Source organism: Grus americana, chromosome 3 (assembly GCF_028858705.1).
Source record: "Grus americana isolate bGruAme1 chromosome 3, bGruAme1.mat, whole genome shotgun sequence".
NCBI classification, from domain to species: Eukaryota; Metazoa; Chordata; class Aves; order Gruiformes; family Gruidae; genus Grus; species Grus americana.
Genome location: NC_072854.1, coordinates 69,502,957 through 69,520,917, shown reverse-complemented (window position 1 = coordinate 69,520,917; position 17,961 = coordinate 69,502,957). Strand labels below are relative to the sequence as shown.

The 17,961-nt window shown below is 41.3% G+C and overlaps 1 protein-coding gene across 9 annotated transcripts in view; it reads right to left on the bottom strand.

The window, feature by feature from the left end:
• Nucleotides 1–7,091: 7,091 nt before the first annotated feature.
• IPCEF1 (interaction protein for cytohesin exchange factors 1) overlaps nt 7,092–17,961 on the bottom strand; it is an 86,043-nt gene continuing 75,173 nt past the window's right edge. For all 9 annotated transcript variants that reach the window (XM_054819811.1, XM_054819806.1, XM_054819809.1 and 6 more), the window contains 2 exons: nt 14,511–14,701; nt 7,092–11,135 (listed from right to left, as the gene is read on the bottom strand). In XM_054819811.1, coding sequence (XP_054675786.1) covers nt 10,935–11,135; nt 14,511–14,701 — 392 coding nt within the window. In that variant the 3' untranslated portion in view covers nt 7,092–10,934. The remainder of the gene's footprint in view (nt 11,136–14,510; nt 14,702–17,961) is intronic.

Sequence of the window (17,961 nt, the reverse complement as noted above, 5' to 3'; positions counted from 1 at the left end):
ATTTACAGCCCCCTGCAGCAGACACTTCTCATCACCAAGTTACAAACAGGGGACTGAGTGACTGGGTAGGAGTGATTTAATCAAAACTAAATGTGTTATCTGTGACCAGAAATTGAACTTTGGTCCTTCAAATCTACATTCATCATTGCACACCTTGAATTATCTTTTCCACCTATATGCATTTCCTCTGCACAACAAATTTACAGATAGGAAATTTATTATTCAGAGTATACCAGACTCATTCTTACGGGGTGAAAACACATTATGTTACGCTGCTACTTCTAACTTGCCTGACCACCCAGTGCCATGTCATACACATCACTTCTTTTCATGCAGTGTTACCTTTGCTGCCAAAAGAAACACCGACCATCATTTAGGGAGCAGGGCAGGAGGGCCAAACTGAGAGCATGGAATGGCTGTGGAACATAAATAGCAAAAGGGCTGCACTGCTGTCTCCTTTTGTGGTTCTAAAATATCCAAATATATAATTTTTTTTCTTATTTTCCACAGCCAAATTTTTCTACAGGAGAGTTCCTAACAGGAAGGTGGAAGTCGAAAGTAGCCCCTTCATGGTAACCCCACCTATGAACTATCTCCCAGTGGCTCCACGTGCTCTAGACTCCTTGAGGTTCTGCTGGGCTTCTCTGCCTCTCTAACTGAACCAGACCCAACCCAGTCCCACCTTCTAGTTCAGTGCATTTAAGAAAAGATCCACCAGAAACTCTAAAATTCATTCTGACAATGTGAATGTATCAAATATAGCAGTTTTCAGTATATCCACATCTACAGGTGAAGTTCTGTCCTCAGAAAGTAATCAAAGTCTCTTTAATTAGCAGGAAGCAGCTGCGGTCACCTGAAGACATGCAAGCCAGACACCCCTGTCCAAGGCTGTGCAAGTTAGGTTTCACTTGAGTCAGTATCTCCGTTCTTTTTGCCAGTCCCCATGTACATTGAAAAGAACAATTATGCAACCCTTTTTCTTGCACAGTCAAACTGTGACTTCTCTGTCAGAGCTGATCCAGGATTTCTGCCCTCTGCCTCCATCTTTGTCAAGGCACAAAACTGCCTTCTCGAATTGAGACAAAAGTTTAGGGGAATATTTATGGTCTTTGAAGCGGTATTCAGTCTCTGTCTACTGAGGGATAACACTCATGTAATCAAGGACTGATGAGCCTGCAGTAGTGCTGGGTGTAGAAAGAATCACCAAGTTACATTTAAGGCTATTACAGACAAAAGTGACAATTAGGGCACAGGTAGAACAGGTCTAAGGTGGGCAGAGACTAAGAAGCAAATGTCAGCACATGGCCTAACCATAGCCCAAATGTTAGTTGTCACCCTAATCTGAGAATGTCACCCAACTCCAAATCAAAATTAAAAGAAAGGCAACAGCCTTTGCTAACCCTAAAATATCATGTCAGCTTTTTCTGCTACCTGGAAAATAACCTGTACCTTCAGCTCTCACTATGCCAAAATGAATGCAACCCTAGAGAGAAGTTTCTGTCTAGCCCTGGATCTTCTATCTTAAATCGATCCCGTTTGTTCATGAAGGATATTGTAATAGAGATCCTCAGTTATTTCTGTCCTGAACCCGGTCATGGTCTAAGCCTAAATTCAATCATGAGCATCCTGTTGGCACACACCAGGGCCACAGCTAGAAATAAAGCAAATATAGGTGCACGATGCAGTGCTCCCTTACCTCTACGATCTCTCCTACACTCAATATTAAGTCATGCTTTCTCTGACACGAAAGCTAATCTTAACTTTAGACTAATTTTTATCAGCAAGAGCAATTGGACCAACACTGAAATATGGACAAGAAACCCTGGCCAGCCTTAGACACAGCTACAGTCCAAGGGCTTTCACAGGACGAGGCCAATAAACCAGGCACTTGAGCCACTGCTGTCCTGCACCCTACAGCAGATGTTCTCAAGCAGAAATAAAAATGCAGAACTAGACCAGGTGATCTAAGCTGGGCCCAGATCCACAAATCAGCATCATGTCAGAGAACAGCTAGCATGGGTGCTAACATCTGGAGGAAAGGCCTAGCCATGTCATCTCTCATTCATCTGGCCCAGCACGCAGGCCGGCCTGGGCTATGGCCCGACCAGGTTGCCCTGTGATGACTCAGAGCAGCCATGCTCCCAAACCAGCCAACACCTTCCTGCATCTGGACTTTTTTCCCAGGGGTTGCTTCACACTCGGATTTTTGTATGAACAATGCTGTCACGCAAACTCTGCCTTCATCGGTCCTCTGATTCCTCATGGGAGTAGTTTCCTTCCTTTATTTAATGAGTGATGTTTCCACATCCCCTTCAAGACATATACATCATTTATGTCACTGTATCCAAAGTGCTGAGCTTTGTTTGCTGCCTCAGTCCTGAGACTCTCACCTGCTTCTTCCAACCAGTATCAGCACCATAGTTCATCTTCTTTTGTGCATTAGAAAACACAGTTCAGAAACAGCACAAAAGATGCGGTCACCCAAATTCCCTCAACTTGTCATCAGCAAGATGAGCAGAATAAATTCTTGCACAGAAAACAAATGATGCTCATGATGAACTATCACTACAAGCTGGAAAGGTGATGTGTGCGTTTTACAGCAGTGTGAAATCTTATTTGGGGCTCCTCCTGGCATTTGTTCAGTGAAATTTTGAAGTTACACAGGAAAGGACACCACCACCAGGGTCATCTTCATCACTGCTGTAATTTATGAACTTAAGTTCTAGCCAAGGTGAACTGAATTTACTGTCTGTAATAAAAATAAAATTTAAGAAAATGCACCATAGAAACATACCTTCTACTTCAGCAACAGGACTGCAAGAGCACAGGTAGGCCCATAGATTACCAGGACATGGCTGCTATCGCAAGGGCTGAGGACATCGGAGATGCCTCTGAATTTTCAGTTGTCTTCCCGTGCCACCCTGTGATGGTGGCTTTTGGGTTTTACCAGACTTGTGCAGACATTTCGTGAGGGACATAAACATGCCACGGTGCTTAACATCACCATAAGAGCGTTTTCCACAAAACAACCTCCGACCTCTCAACTCTTGTCTTTTATGGTGGTCTCCAAAACAGCTTTAACAAGTTACTGGCTGAGATTCGTGGATGTTACATAACCAGATACTAAAAATCACCCCCTCTGGGACATCAGTTGTATGTCAGGTTGTGGGTTTCCACTGATCTCATGCCCCTCATTTTCTCACAGGCAATAATTACTCCTTTGCCCCCCAACAGATGATTTACGACCTCTCATTTCCTAGTGTCTGTCTTGGTCCCTCAGGCATTAACTTGTTTTTCCTCACAAAGCATTTTTATCCTCAGACTATACTTGGCTTCAGTTTACTGTTTCTGTTTCAGGTCTGGAGAGGGCTGGTGTGCTAGACAGCATCTCCAGTCTTCCACCTGCAGCAAATGCTGCCACCTCACTGTAAAACTTGCTCAGATGTAGACTGAGATCATCATGCCTACAGCATTTACACTTTTACTTCCCCTCTTACATATAAACCTGTGCTTTTCTCCCTTGCTTGCTGTCTCACTAACAGCCAGCGGGCTGTGCTAAGGGATCAGTTTTCTCCATCAGAAAAACTTGCTGAGACCTGTTTGCAAGAAGCTGTGATTTCCCACCGGCAATACAAGGAGAACTTGTGTGTCTGCCCAAGACTGACACCACTCTACACAGAAGAGGAAAGAGGAAAGAGGAAAGATACACGTTTCCCCATCAAAATAACAGAGCAGTTTGTCACCATGCACAGTATCCCATGTACTACCAAGGCTTCTGTCAGACAATTTTAAACATCCCCTAGTGACAACTAGGTCATTTCTTGAGCACAGGAAGATAATACAGGAACACTCCCCCTGACAGTAGGTATTTTCTTCCAGCGATAAGAAACAGCCCATGATAATATCAGAAGAATGACGACTGAGCCTTTCCAAAATGTGAAGTGATGAAATAGGGTCAGGTGCCAAGAATGGCGCCTTTGCCCTCTGTGTTGCCAGTGAACATACTGACCCCAAGCTCACAAGGACTGTCTGGAAGCCCGATGAAGCCCAGCATTTTTTTTAAGCAGACAAAAGACAAATGTCAAAATCACGATGACCAACTTATTTCTGTTCTTATAAAACTCTGGAACTGGTTATATTTTGTACTAGCACAGAAGGGTGTAAATCAAAAGCCAGAGGAAAACAAGAAGCAGTCCAAGCCAGCGAGGTACAGTTTCATAGCTAGCGTAGACCGGTGCACATATGGTGCTCCAGCCCCAACCACTGCCTCTCTCATGCCTGCACCAGCATCCCTGCAGAGACCATGCCAGGAAGGATCCTGAGGAAACATACCATTGATTTTTGTACAGTTTAGCTTTCATGCCTGGAAACAAAACATTTGGCCATGCATGAGGCATGGAAAGCAAGAGCACAGGCTGAGATCACAGTAAACCCCACAAGAAACCTGTTCCCTCAGAGCGTCTTCACAACCATGTGTTGCAGGGGGAAAAAAGGGAAATCATCACTTGGTGAAAGTAAAGCTATAGCTTTTTGGGAAGCTGAGTCAAGCTAATGCTCTCTCCTAAAAGGAAGAGATGTCCCTCCTCCCTCCCGCTCACGCAGCTCTTCTTCCTTCTGCTTCTGCCTACACAATCCAGCTGCCTCCCTCGTGAGGGCTCTGGCAGGCACTGAACCTCTCCATAAGCCAATTTTATTCACCATCACAGCAGACAACTAGCCAGCTTGCTGTGTTTGCTCCATGCTGCCTGACTTGGTTGAGCTGACAGAGGTGCACATGATGAGCAGATTAGCCCAGGGCAAGCAGTGGGAGCATGTAGGAGATTGAGGGAACAGAGAGGGACAGGGACATTCTTTCTTCAGGGCACACAAATCCTTAGGCAAGCTCATTTCTTAGGAAACACACCTTCACTGTGTCTGGCCTGTCCAGCTAAACTGAAATTCTTTTGACAAAGATCCCAATCCTCTTTTAATTGAAACAGGCTGCTCTGTGAGCTAAAAAAATAAAAATAAAATAAAAAAAAAATCCAAAAATCCAACAGCATCCCATGCCCGTCAGAAGAGACCATCCTTCCTTAAGGGTGGCTACAGCAACCAATTAAAGAGAATTAACTAATTTAACAGCAGTTTCAAAAATTACATTGCCAACTAGTGGAAGGCATTCCTCAGTCAAACCATTCATTGACTTCCTGGTTCCAGTGTATTCAACTTAATAGTAATATTAGTCCCAAGGGGAAATTGCTTGTTTAAAGAACCAGCAAATCCTTATTTTATTGTATGGCAGTAAACTGAAAAATCCACAGTGAGAAGTAAAAAAAAAGACTGAGCAAAATATTCTCTCATTTCAGTGTTTAATTGACAAGTGCAAACATAAGGCTCTCATTCTGCAAGATGTATCATTCCATTAAAATCCAGTCACATGTGTGGGCAACAAGCAGTAAAAAGGCAGCGCTGAGTGCAAACATTGTGCTTTGAGTTTGAAACCAGTGAAAAAAAAATAGACTCAGCAGATAAAATACCAAATTGGGATTTCACATACCTTCATGGTGCTGCAGGCCCTGCCCCTGCCTTGCAAATACTCCTCTATGCATGGCTTTCCCTGTCTACACAGAGGGCACTGAAATAGACCCCTTCCCGTTCCTCCTTTTGGCCAGTCCTCAGCACTGCAAGCTTTGCGCAAGAGCACTGCTATTAGTACGCACATATGGCATTTCACCAGGTTAGTTATTTTGCTAAACGTTCATAAATAGACTTACCTGAATCTTTGTTAGACTAGTGCTAGTTTGTCTTCACATGAGAGTGGGAGACATGTTTTCATATCCTCTCTTCTTTACTTTTAGGTGGGAGAAGGTAAAACCGCCATAAGCTACTTCAGGAGTCAGAATAATTTGGGTAGGTCCTAAGGCATCTAGGACTCACCGAGTGTTAGAGTTCACATGGTTCCTAAGCTATGGTATGATGACGTAAGCTATTTGCCCTATAGAAATGCCACACACCTACATCCTCAAAACGGACCTCATGTGAGCCAGATGGGCTACATAATCCTCAGACACTGCAGTAGCTACAATGGTTTCTCAAAGAAATGGATTTTCTGCATTAAAGGCTGAGTTACCTAAAGTCAATCATTTCAAGGTAATGCATCAAGGTTGATGAACTGTCAATGAATTACGTGCATATTTAATTTTTAACTTTCTGCCAGCTTATAAACCACTCCCTTTGGATTTTTACCAGGAGAACATAAATTAGAAAAATATTCATTTTTCCAGAGCAGACAGATCTTGGACCTTCTCCCATTGCGAATTTCAAGGAATGTAATACTCTCCTCAACACCTGACAATCTTTTTTTCAGTGTTGAAATGCCTAGCTTTTGGCAAGCTTAGCTCCCATTACCCTTATGCACAGAGACAAGAATTTCAGCCTGATCTTAGCTCAGAGCATTTCTGTTCTGTTTTTCCTTTTCCACCTTATTTTTTCTTTTATTTAATAACGAAGGCAGTTCTTAAAAATGCAAGAATGTGGCAGCTTGAAGCAGACTGAAATGGGACAAATCTTCAAGCCAGCAAGGCAATGCTGACTGACATCCTAAAATGTCTGCTGCTTCAAAATGCCCCACACAAAACAGGAAATAGCACTTTGGCTCTACTACTATAAGAAAACCACTTTGGCTTCCTGTTAACAGAAAGATATGTCTCACACAAATGAAGTAAGCCCAGGCCTTCATTGCAATTGGTCACTTTTGTACCACCAAACAAGCAAAACAACAAAAAAAGCCCAAACCTCAAACTTCAACCACAGTACATGGAGTTCCTCGCATAGAAGTATGCTTACATGGACTCCTTTGATACTTTGAGAGTTAAACAACACAAGTTTTTTATATTAAATCTGTAATAGACATGTAAGCTTACAGGCTCACACAATAGACGCAGCGTGCCCATAATTTTTCCTAGTTAGAAATAATTCAAAATTCTGAAATTCTACATAGTTTTAAATCAAATACCACCTCTTTTCTTCCCCTCCCTCCTTGGCTGTCCCAAAACAGTCCTTTCTTTCAATGTGAAGGTTTCCTCTAAAAAGAATATTATTTGCAAAAGAGAAAGGTTGTAGCACATTATTTATTCCTGTTTATTCCTGTGTCAAGTGAAAAACAGTACTGAGTAAATCATCAAAACTAGATGCAGATGCAACAATTCACAGTCCCCACATCAATCCTCTCCCATCTTAGGAAAGGAAATGGGATCCCACCTCATTCTGGTAGCTCGTGAGACCTACACCACCAAAACAGAGAGATTCAATTTCCAGAAAAGCCAACAGAGACAGGCTGCAGAAACAGCTGAAATAAGATATTATCATTAGTTACTCCAAAATCTGCATAGCTGGACTCACTGCACCAATACCAAAAGGCTTTACTGAGAGAGGAATAACTGTGCATGTGCACACATCCACGCACACACACTTTCTCCTGAAAAAGTACATAAAACAAGTCCCATGAGACAGATGGTTAAAGACTTTTGGACATTCACTGGGGATGTACAGTTTCCTTACACTATGTCAATAGTGCGGGCCTTCCAAATTCAGACCAACAGATACTGTTTACACCAGGTACCACTGAGCGGAGCACAGAGTTGCCCAAGTTTCTCCTGCCGAGGTGGCTCCGCGCTGCATCCACTGATTGCAGCTGTCAGCTTGTGCTTCTTTCTCCAATCGTGGCTCTCACGTTGCTGCGCAGCCCCTTGTGGTGAACCCAGCGCCAGGTGAAAACTCTCACGTTAGTTAGCAATGCTGGACCATGAATCCTGCTTTGCTGCAATTTTCACTTCACGTTTCCCACGCTTTCCGTTTGTTTCAGGTCTAAATAGTAGCTGAAGAGAATGGAGATACTCCCTGCACTGCACTTGCATAAACGCCATACATTTGTTTTCTTGAACACACAGAAAATTGTTAAAACAATAACTGCGTTAAAGTAACCACATTCAACAACTTTCTGTTCTTTTCTAAGAGCGTGCTACAGGCCATCCTCAGCAGGTTTCCGAAACCTCAACAGTTCACCAATAAGTATCTACTGACCACCTGAGAGAGAGTCATTTAAAAACTATTTTAGGCTACATAATCTGTCAAAACCAGTAGTAGAGTTTGGGCAGCCTGAGGACATCTGTCTGTATCTATATTTGGGAAACCTGTTTTGTATGTGCTTATACAAGCACAGTGTGAAAAGAGCCAACACAGCATGTGCGGGCCACATAGTGCTTTCCTTTGTATAGTGCAAATCTACTTCAGCAAACGGAGCAGGCTAGGACTTTGCTCAGAACTGCAAGGCACTGACTCGTCTGGCCCAGTTCAACAGGCCACTTCAGCATGTGCTTGTTTAAAGATCTAAATGAAGACGCTTTTGAAGATAAATGGTGTTTACACACTTTGTTTCATGAGGAACTCGCACTTGTGAGAGAAAATGTACGTGCAATTTAACCTCCATTATTTATCAATTATTTAGTGCCAGGTAGTTAAAATTAAGATGGGCCAAGCAGATTAATCCTTACACTTCTAATTTTCAGTGTGCTCTCAGTGGTTAACTGACATCATGTCAAATTCAGGGGCTATCCCTCTCCTACCTACGCCTCTGCTTTGAAGAATTCAATTAGGAGCAGGACACTCACAGATGTCCACTGTCCAGAGGGTCCGGGAATGGTGAAAGATTAAAAAAAAAAAAAAAAGTTTAAAATGGGCTCAATTTTTAAGACGCAATTACTGTAAACCAAATTGCACCAGGTATTGAGCTTGCTTAATTTCTATAAACTTCCAGTTAGAATTAGCGAAGTGATGAAACCATTGCTCATATGACAATTTCCTGACAATCGCTTTTTAACCAACTTGGGGTTTGTGTCTGCTTCCCCATTTAGTCACTGTCACCCACTTCCAGGTCTCAGTTAACATTTGTTCCCCACCAGCAGACTAGCCCCAATTATTAAGTCCTGACCTAAATCAGTCCTTACCCTCACACTCCTAAACCCTTTTACACCTGAGACGGTGATGCTATCCCAAGCGTAGCCCTGCTTCTGCATTCAACCAGACCTCGTTTTCCTTGACCCTCTCCCATTAAAGCCTGTATCAAAGGAGCCTACATCCTCCCTTCTGTTTCCCCTTTCTTATAGCTTACCATCTGCTCCTCAGTTCTCACACTCAATACAGCCTTAACTACCATTTTTCGATGCATTGGGACATTATTCTATATCTCTATTTTAAAAGGGAAGCTGCTGAGTGTTAAAAATGCAATATCAGCAGTCAGACTTATTGCTACTCAGGTGGAAAAGATTTCACATGTTCCCACTAACACTATTAACTTTTGTTTTCTCAGTCAAGCTGTGATAAAACATATAATGTATAAAGACAAGTGAATATGGCTGCATCTGTATAGTGTATTTTGCTTTAAAAGATAAACTATGTTGAAAAACTAATGACAGAGAATTTCTTTACAAAATAGTCAACAGAGGTGCAATTGCCACAGTTCCTGTAGTGGCATTAATTTGAGAACAGTGAGCTAATTGTTGCTTTTCAAAATTCAGCACTCTGCAAAGTTCCTCATACTTGCACACACGGAGGCGATGCGAAGGCAAAAACCCCAAACCTTGTACTGAGGACAATGAAGCCAAAAAGCTATGATCCTGCAGCAGAGCCTCTTAAGATACTTATTTTTGTTTGCCTAAAGGGAAATCCTGAAAATTTCTAGAAAACTTATTTTGCTGCCCTAAGTTGTACAGCTTTTCTTCATCTAACACTCAAAGCTAGAAAGACAGAAGAAAAAGTTGCAGCAGATGTGCCAGCGTAGTCTCAGCTGTAGAGCCACTACTGTGATTCACAATGGAACAAAAACCAAAGACACATTTCAAGTGAACCTGTAAACACACTCATCTGGGTGGGCCTGGTCCATGTGTGCCTATCTACATTAGGAAATTCAGCATATATAAATATATAAATAAAACATATATACAGTACATAGTCACATTCATAAAAGACATAAAATGACATATATTTACAAAAATATTTTCAGCTATGTTTTAACACTTTCAGGTCCACATCAGGAATTTAATTATTTAGCTTCTACTTTGTGAACTTGATCACCTTCCTAAGTAGTAATCCGGGATGAACTTGTACCTTATATATTCACAATTGTCAAAAATAAGAAAGAAGAAAATAATCTTCCAAGGAATTCTGCCAAGTCCATAAGGTAAGTTGAAACTTGTTGAAGCATTAGCTGCCTCACTGAAGAGTAAATTACATGTTAGCAAACACTGAGAGACCTTCTCTTCTTCATGTAGAAAGACAGTACCTTGGTCTGGTTCATAAATAAATTTGAAACTCATAAAACATCAGGCAGAGCACAAACTGGGTGCCTGACAGCTGTCTGTAGTATAAATTCATGCATAACTACTATTCTATTTGTCTCAGTTTAAATTGGTAGAGTGGTGAAACTGATTGAAGGTAGAGATGAAAATGCATACATCAGGTTACCTTACAGTCTAAACAGGGAGAAAGTAGACTACATCCTGTTGGCATTGGTTTAGCTTCCTTTAACAGTAAGTTACATGGTTAAAATGAACCCAAGGATCTCACATTTATACAGTACCTACTATACACTTCTGTGATTTCCAGGAGTTGGACATATTGAATTTACTACTCCAAAGATGGAAAAACATTTCTTCGCTGCTTCATAAAATAGTCTTTTTAGGTATGCAGCCCAGGTGCTGGCATGCTTTTTTAACTTGGGGGATTCGCCTTCTTGACATGAAATGAGTTTTGCAAGAGGAATTAAAGCTTTGCAGAAGGGGTTGCTTTCCTTTCGAAGAACACTTGGAAAAAACAAACCTCAAAATGCAGCAATTTAAAGTGCCTGTACATAAAGACCCGTGGGGAAAAATCTAGCCATGAACCATTGAACCATGGCCTCAGATAGCACTTTCAGTGATACTCTGTGGAGTCATCTCTTGCTCCTCGCTATTCTCTGTGGACACGTCCTGGACCTCCTGCTGCTGATAAATATCTTGGACCAGCATGATGTTTGTGGTCCTCCACTCTCTGTACTTCATTGCCGTCAACTTTGGGTCCTCTAGTAACTGGTTAATTGTGGCCAGGTCATGTTCCTTACACTAGGAAGAGAACAAGTGGTTATTTCCCACAGAAACTGTCAAGCTCATTGTCCATAACAAAAACATTCTGGAAACATTAGAGAACCATGTAACAAGGAGATGGCCAATTACCCATCCTCCTGGCAACTTGTTCCTGGTTTTGGTACACAGATCATCAAAATTAAGTCCACAGCAGAAATTCGTCCCAGTTGAAGGTAAGATTATGATTTCATGTATATTTTTTATTTTATAGGATTCTTAGCAAAACTTCATGATAGAGGATTCATGTGAAAAGTAGACATTGTTACTCTATCTCACAAGTTAGTACTTGCATGAAACTAGACACAACAGCATTTATTTCTGTAATTCACACCAGTTCCAACTTTCTCAAAAAAATACTTACTCCCTGGTCACATTATAAATGCCTCTCTTCTGGGAGACAGACAGAAAATAATTTTAGATATAATCTGTGCACTGGCAGTGCTAGAGCACATGTGGCTGCTAATACATCTACCGCCAGCCACTACTAATAAATCTGGTCTCTACTTTTACATGAGAGCATCTCAGACCATACAGTGCAGGTGCCCTGGTTCAATTGTAAGACATTAACAGTCACTGATAATAGGGACACGGAGACCCTTTATGTCACAGAATCACAGCATGATTGAGGTTGGAACGGACCTCTGGAGGTCATCTGGTCCAACCCCCTTCCTCAAGCAGAGCCACCTAGAGCAGGCTGCCTAGGATCATGTCCAGATGGGTTTTGCATACCTCCAGGCCCATTGCCTCTGGTCCTGCCACCGGGCACCACTGAAAAGAGCCTGGCTCTGTCTTCTCTATGCCCTCCTTTCAGATATTTATATTCATTGATGTCCTCACACTTTCTGACACAACAAACCACTTTGCTTTTCCAGCTCTTATTGCCTATCCATGCAGTGGACCACAGGATAGAGAAACCCTAGTTAGCAGCTACAATTTCTTAATGGAGGCACCATGCTGCACTAACAAACCTTTACTGCTTTTGCCTGGCTCCATCCCCCCCCGCCCAGTCTGCGTGTGAAAGCAATGGAGTAGCTCTAACCATCTTCTCCTGCTGCCACTGGTTTCATCATGCCTGAGGACACTCTGTGTTAGTGGCTGCCTTGAAAACACCTTGAAAATACTCTCACACATTCATGGCGCTTCCTGATAGTATCAATCAGCTGTTTACACATCCATATCCCATTACTACTCTAGTGAACTATCAACTCCTGTAATCCCTGTGATGCCTGAGCCGCTTTCTAAACTCAAAAGCTTGTTCAAATGTTGGTTTACACAGATCCTACCCTCAAGACCTAGTTCCAGCCCTCATAAGAAGGCTTCTGGCATTAATGCAGATATATGTGCAGCTAGCCTAAGAGAAGAAGAGGAGAAAGGAGAGAAAAGTATTTCCAGTAGACAAACTTGGGGGCAAAAAGCCATGCCATGGAATTTTTCCTGTACCACTGAATCTATTTCCCACATTCATTAAGCCTATGATGCATTTGCACACAGCTTCCCTCTCTTCCAAACTATCCAAAGCATGTTTTGTTAATGATATATTATGGCAGCAACATTAATCTGTTGTTAAAGATGTGGAGTCAAAAGTCCAAAATTAAAATTGCACTGAATCTTACATAAGTCACTTCTCAAAACTAATCAAAGCAGAGTAAATATGGATCAGACACAAAACTTGCCTGATTTTTAAATTTCCAATAGATAATTTCCAATTATCTCATATCTCATGTTATACGTTGAGATAATTGACTTTAAAAGCACATAATCCCACTGATGCAAAGAATATGGCACTTTCCCACTGCAGGCATTTGCCTTTCAGACAGGCTAACTTAAACACTGCTGTGTATAGAACTCTGTTTGTGTCTGTGAGAAAATGTCTGTGCTATATTTGTCTTGTCAATACTCCAATTTCTTACTTTGAAGAAAGCAAAAAAAAGTTCAACACACTTTATACATTATGAACACTCCAAAAATGATTTTTCCATATTACATACAAGTGTTAGACTAGCCTAGGGTTATAAACTCTGCTAATCACAATTTATACAATACTCCCATGCTAAATCAATGCAAAGCTGCCCTCCTTGCTCTCGTCTGGCAGTAAGGCTTCCATTCAGCTCCATACTAATGAAATTGATTATCCCACAAGATACAACTGCATTTTGTATTAACTGGTTCTTAGATTTATTAGGGAGGCTCCTATCAGGGAAAACTATGCAGTAAGTTTCTATATTTAGCTTCCTGTCCCATAAAATAGGCATACTTTTTAAACTAACTTTCTGTTATATGATGGGCTCACTGTATTGCTGATGCAGATGAATACTGCTATAGTCAGTACCATGTCACTGAAGACTCTTTGATACTGAGGAGAGACTTCACCAGGTTTCGTATGGAGCCTGGGAGAATGCCTATATTCCCACTCATCTTTTCAACTGTATCTGCAGGAATCTTAACACAGGCCGGGGTGCCAAAGCCAAGCTTCCCATTGCAGCTAATAATAAAATCAATGATTGTGCTGATAGGAGAAATTTTTACATGCATTTCTCCATCTTACAATGCCTGAAGCCAAATACACGCGCTTGAAACAGGACACTCAATTCCTGCTTCTAATGCATACAAAAAGAAACAAGTGAAGCCCCAGGTTTGCATTTATTCTTTCTTCTCCTTACAATTTAAATGCTATGGTTAAGCTTTCTGTTTCCCTCAGCACCATTCAGAAGCAGGCTTTGAAATCCCGAGACACTAGACACTGGCGAGTAAACAGCCTCATAAATCCCCATATTCCAGACAGATTTACTGGCCCTTTCATGGAACGTCCCCTGAACCCCTCCACCCCTCCAGTTCATGATACATTTCCAACATAAAAGCAGGATGCTTTTGTTATTAAAAATATTTTAGTTACAGGAGGTCTTTACAATAGTTTTGGCACATCCTGTACATTCTCCAATAATCACATAAGGAAAACTTTTTTTGGCTCAGGCTCGTTTTCATGTCCTTTATCATCAACGTACTTTGTCTGCTCTTCCTTTTTTAAGGTTGCCTTGTTTAGTGCATTCAGCTGAGCTTGCAAGTTTTCCAACTAACTAAGAGAAGCTTTCTTTATTACATTTTCCAAATGGGCTGGAACTTCTGCAAGAAGAGTCCCTTATGAACTATTGCCTCTGCTTCCAGTTCAAAATGAACAACAAAAGACAGATCAGTATTTAGAATGAAGTAGAAAACAATTTCAAAAACTTAACCAAATTCTCTGGGGCTTTAAGTAAATATGTAATTAGAGTTTGGCTGAAGTATAGTCTCGCCTCTTTTTTCAGCCAAACTGTTTCTTTCTCTCGGGCTTTTCCTTGGCTAGCTGTGCAACCTCACCTTTAATGTGCTGTTCAGCATTCGAATTTTGTGTAGTTTCTCATTAATGGAGGGGTTTTTGCTGCGTTTGATAAATGACTTCCTAAGCTCCTTCTTCGTTGACAGCCGACGATCACCAATGGGAGACAGGCTTGCTTGTTCTAATGATTTGTAAAGTCGCTCCATCTCATCATCATCACATTTTTCCTGATCTGCAAAGAAAAGAATAAATTGGGTACGAGAATGTGAACGTGGCAGCAGATAGCAGGAATGTTAAGTTCAGCCATCAGGAAGGCTCTGAGCCAAGTCAAAAAGCAATAGTATTAGAGTTAAAACCAAGGGCAATTTTTAGGGTAATTTATAGGGTAATAATGCACATGAGAAAGACATACTACCAAACTCAAATGTTTTTAAGAATCAAGTCATGATCCAAACAGATACAAGCATGTATTTCCACTGATAGAGTGCTCCTTTAATGCTTTTATATCACAGACCTTGAATAACTGTCAGTAATGCTACATTTGAATGACAGTAACTTTAATAGCATCTACACCCATTCACCCTTCCCTACATGCTGCACACAGTGAATTGTATTTCTATATCTGGCAACTCACAGGTCAAATTCTATTTGGGGTACTGATGCATCGCCAGGCTTTGGTAATTATTAAAACCAGAATTTTTTTAATTTTTTTTAAAAGAACGATGAAATAAAACATAGGAACATTTCAGGAGCTCCAGGAGAAGGTCCCTAGAAAACAGATTAAAGCAGAAACCCTGATTTAACCCAGGTTAGGCGCCTGATGCCTAAGCCCTGAGTTTCAGTTTGCAGCACAGAATTTGCTTGTGGTGCCTCACAACAAAGCCTTGATTATCTCCACCTTAATTATTCTGATGTCTCACAAGCTGCAGCACCATCTTCCATCACAGAGAGGAAAATCTAGTAAACTGCTGAGAATGAAATAGCATAAAAGAAGATAAAAATTGAAGCAAAGACCTTTTTTTCAGAATAAAACAACTTAAAAATGAACAGTCAGAAACTAAAAATATACCCAGCATATATAGGGGCACTTTGGCAGAAGGCCGTTTTCAGCAACGGACTGCGCAACTCGCTTCTTGTCCCACAGTCCACACTGCAAGCTTTTCTACTTCAGTGTTTGCTAAAGGAAAATCTTAAAGTTATTGGTGTTTTCAGGGTGCTAATGAGTCCCTCAAGATACACTGGAATAACATTTGGGTTTATTTCACTGGGAATAGTGGTGGTGGTTCTTTTCAACTGCAGACCTCCATGTGCCAGTCAAACTATCTGGGCACTTTTTTCTTTTAATGAAAAGTTAAACATTGACTTTTCTAAATCATCTTCAGTCAGCAAACATTTTCTGAACAAAAGGAATAAGTCCTTTTGCTCACTCATGCCACAGCAAAAAGACTTCTCCAATATGGCAGCACACTTATAAGGCTGCTTCTTATCTTTTGCATGTTTTAAAAAGTACGGCATCCTCCTACACCCCTGTTCTTTCTAAATATTTAGGTTACACGAAAGGTTATGATATGCTACAAATATTTGCCTTCACTGTGTTGCTGCCCTTTTTTTCACTACTTTGTGATTATAAAAAGCCTGCTGTAACTTGACAAGAACTAAATATAGCTTCCAACATTGGTACAGTGCTGGGGGAGGAAAGGGAGAACTGTTGTATATTTAACAAGCTGTGGGAAATAGAAAAAAATGCAAGTGTAAGGCATAATACACGGCAGTAGTATTTCCTGAAAACTGTCGGTTCATGCCATGAGGCTCGTAACTATAACTAGCTTCCTGCCTACTTTCTTGGGATGAAGCAGCTGTTTGTTTCATTAGCCAGCTCCCGCACAGGACTGGCTCAGCTCTGCTGTAGACATCACCCATCAGGACTGTACACAGTATCACTCTGAGAGATAAATCGACCTTTATCAGATATCCAAGAAAGAGTATATAAGAAGGAAAAAAAAATGCATTGATCCTGTCCAGCAACTTTAAAAAATAGTCAAGCCATGGGGGACATAAGGTCCCTGCTTCAGATATTTTTTGAGGCTAACTCATTATGCTCCTTAGTGTCCTAAAAGGGTTACAAAGCAGCAAACATGAGAAAACACCCACACTGAACACTCTTCTTCCATGCTAAGTACTCTGATATCTTCCGTGGACTTGTGGGTGAAGTTAAGGAGAACAGTAATACTCGGAACAGAAGAAGACGGAGCCAAAGTCAGAAAAGCCCAGCAAAATGCCCCCAGACGATGCACTTGGCCAGCAATGTGCATTCGGCTCCTGCGTTCTTTCAAGATTGCAACCTTAAACTCCACTTCTGTTTCTTATTCTTCCACCACTCCCATCCCCAAAGGACTGAACAGGGTCAGGTAATTCCAGAGGGAGAGGAATGTACCAGATTCTTCAGATCGGTTGGATAAAGGGAGCGACAGTGAAGCAGCTAAATGGGATTTCAGGAAACAGTTGGAAAACAAGGGTGAGTGAAACCTACAGGCTGTATAGAGCCAGCTATGGGTTATACAGTATTTTTGTCTCCAACTTTGTTTACACTGATGAGCAGTGAACTCCCACAACAGTTAAAAAAATAACAAAAAAACCCCCTTAGTATTGTGCTTTTGTATAGAAGCAGATACTGCTGCTATTGACAAGGAGTATGTCTGCCAATAAACCTGTATAAATTGAGGCCAGACTGTCTGATACCTATCTGGACTTTTACCTTCAATGTCCTGAGTTCCCCTAGGCCAAGCTCAGAAAGCAAAAGCCCACGATTTGCAAGCTTGAAGCTGCCACTGAACACACTAGATCGATGCTGTAAATCTGAAAGGGGGAGAAGCATTATGTCTGGCACTCAATTAACAAGCCTAATAAAATGTTCTGGGATAAGAAAATATATTTCTCCTCACTCACGAAATGGTGCATTACAGTATTTCACAAGCCACAAAAAGTAAATTAAGAAAGCACTACCTGTAGTTTGCTTAATTGTTTTCCCCACAAAACACCTGGGAGAAAATTAAGGCTGGCTAATAGAGATAAAGCAACATGACTCAAGGCTTAAGCACAGACTGGACTTTTTCTCCAGACTCAAACATTCACAGCACATTTTCCCAGAACTTGATATTGCTTAATTCCCTTGCACCTGGAGTCAGAGCACTGACCTGCAGATGGGCAAGTCTCTAACAGCAGATGGGCAAGTCTCTGCTGTTAGAGATACAAATTCTGTATTTTCAGACTTCAGTGACATGGATTTCTTGTATGAAACCTTGGCTCTCTAGACCATACTACTGAATTGTTACAAAATATTTGCTTTCCATCACAAAGTAAAAATTTATGTAAAAAACACATAGTACACAAGCTCAGGCCCTGGTGTAAAAATGAACAGATTGTCTGTGTCAGCCTACCAAAGATAAATGTACCTCCCCTACTCTGAGCTTTGTTAATCTCTGAAGGTTTTTA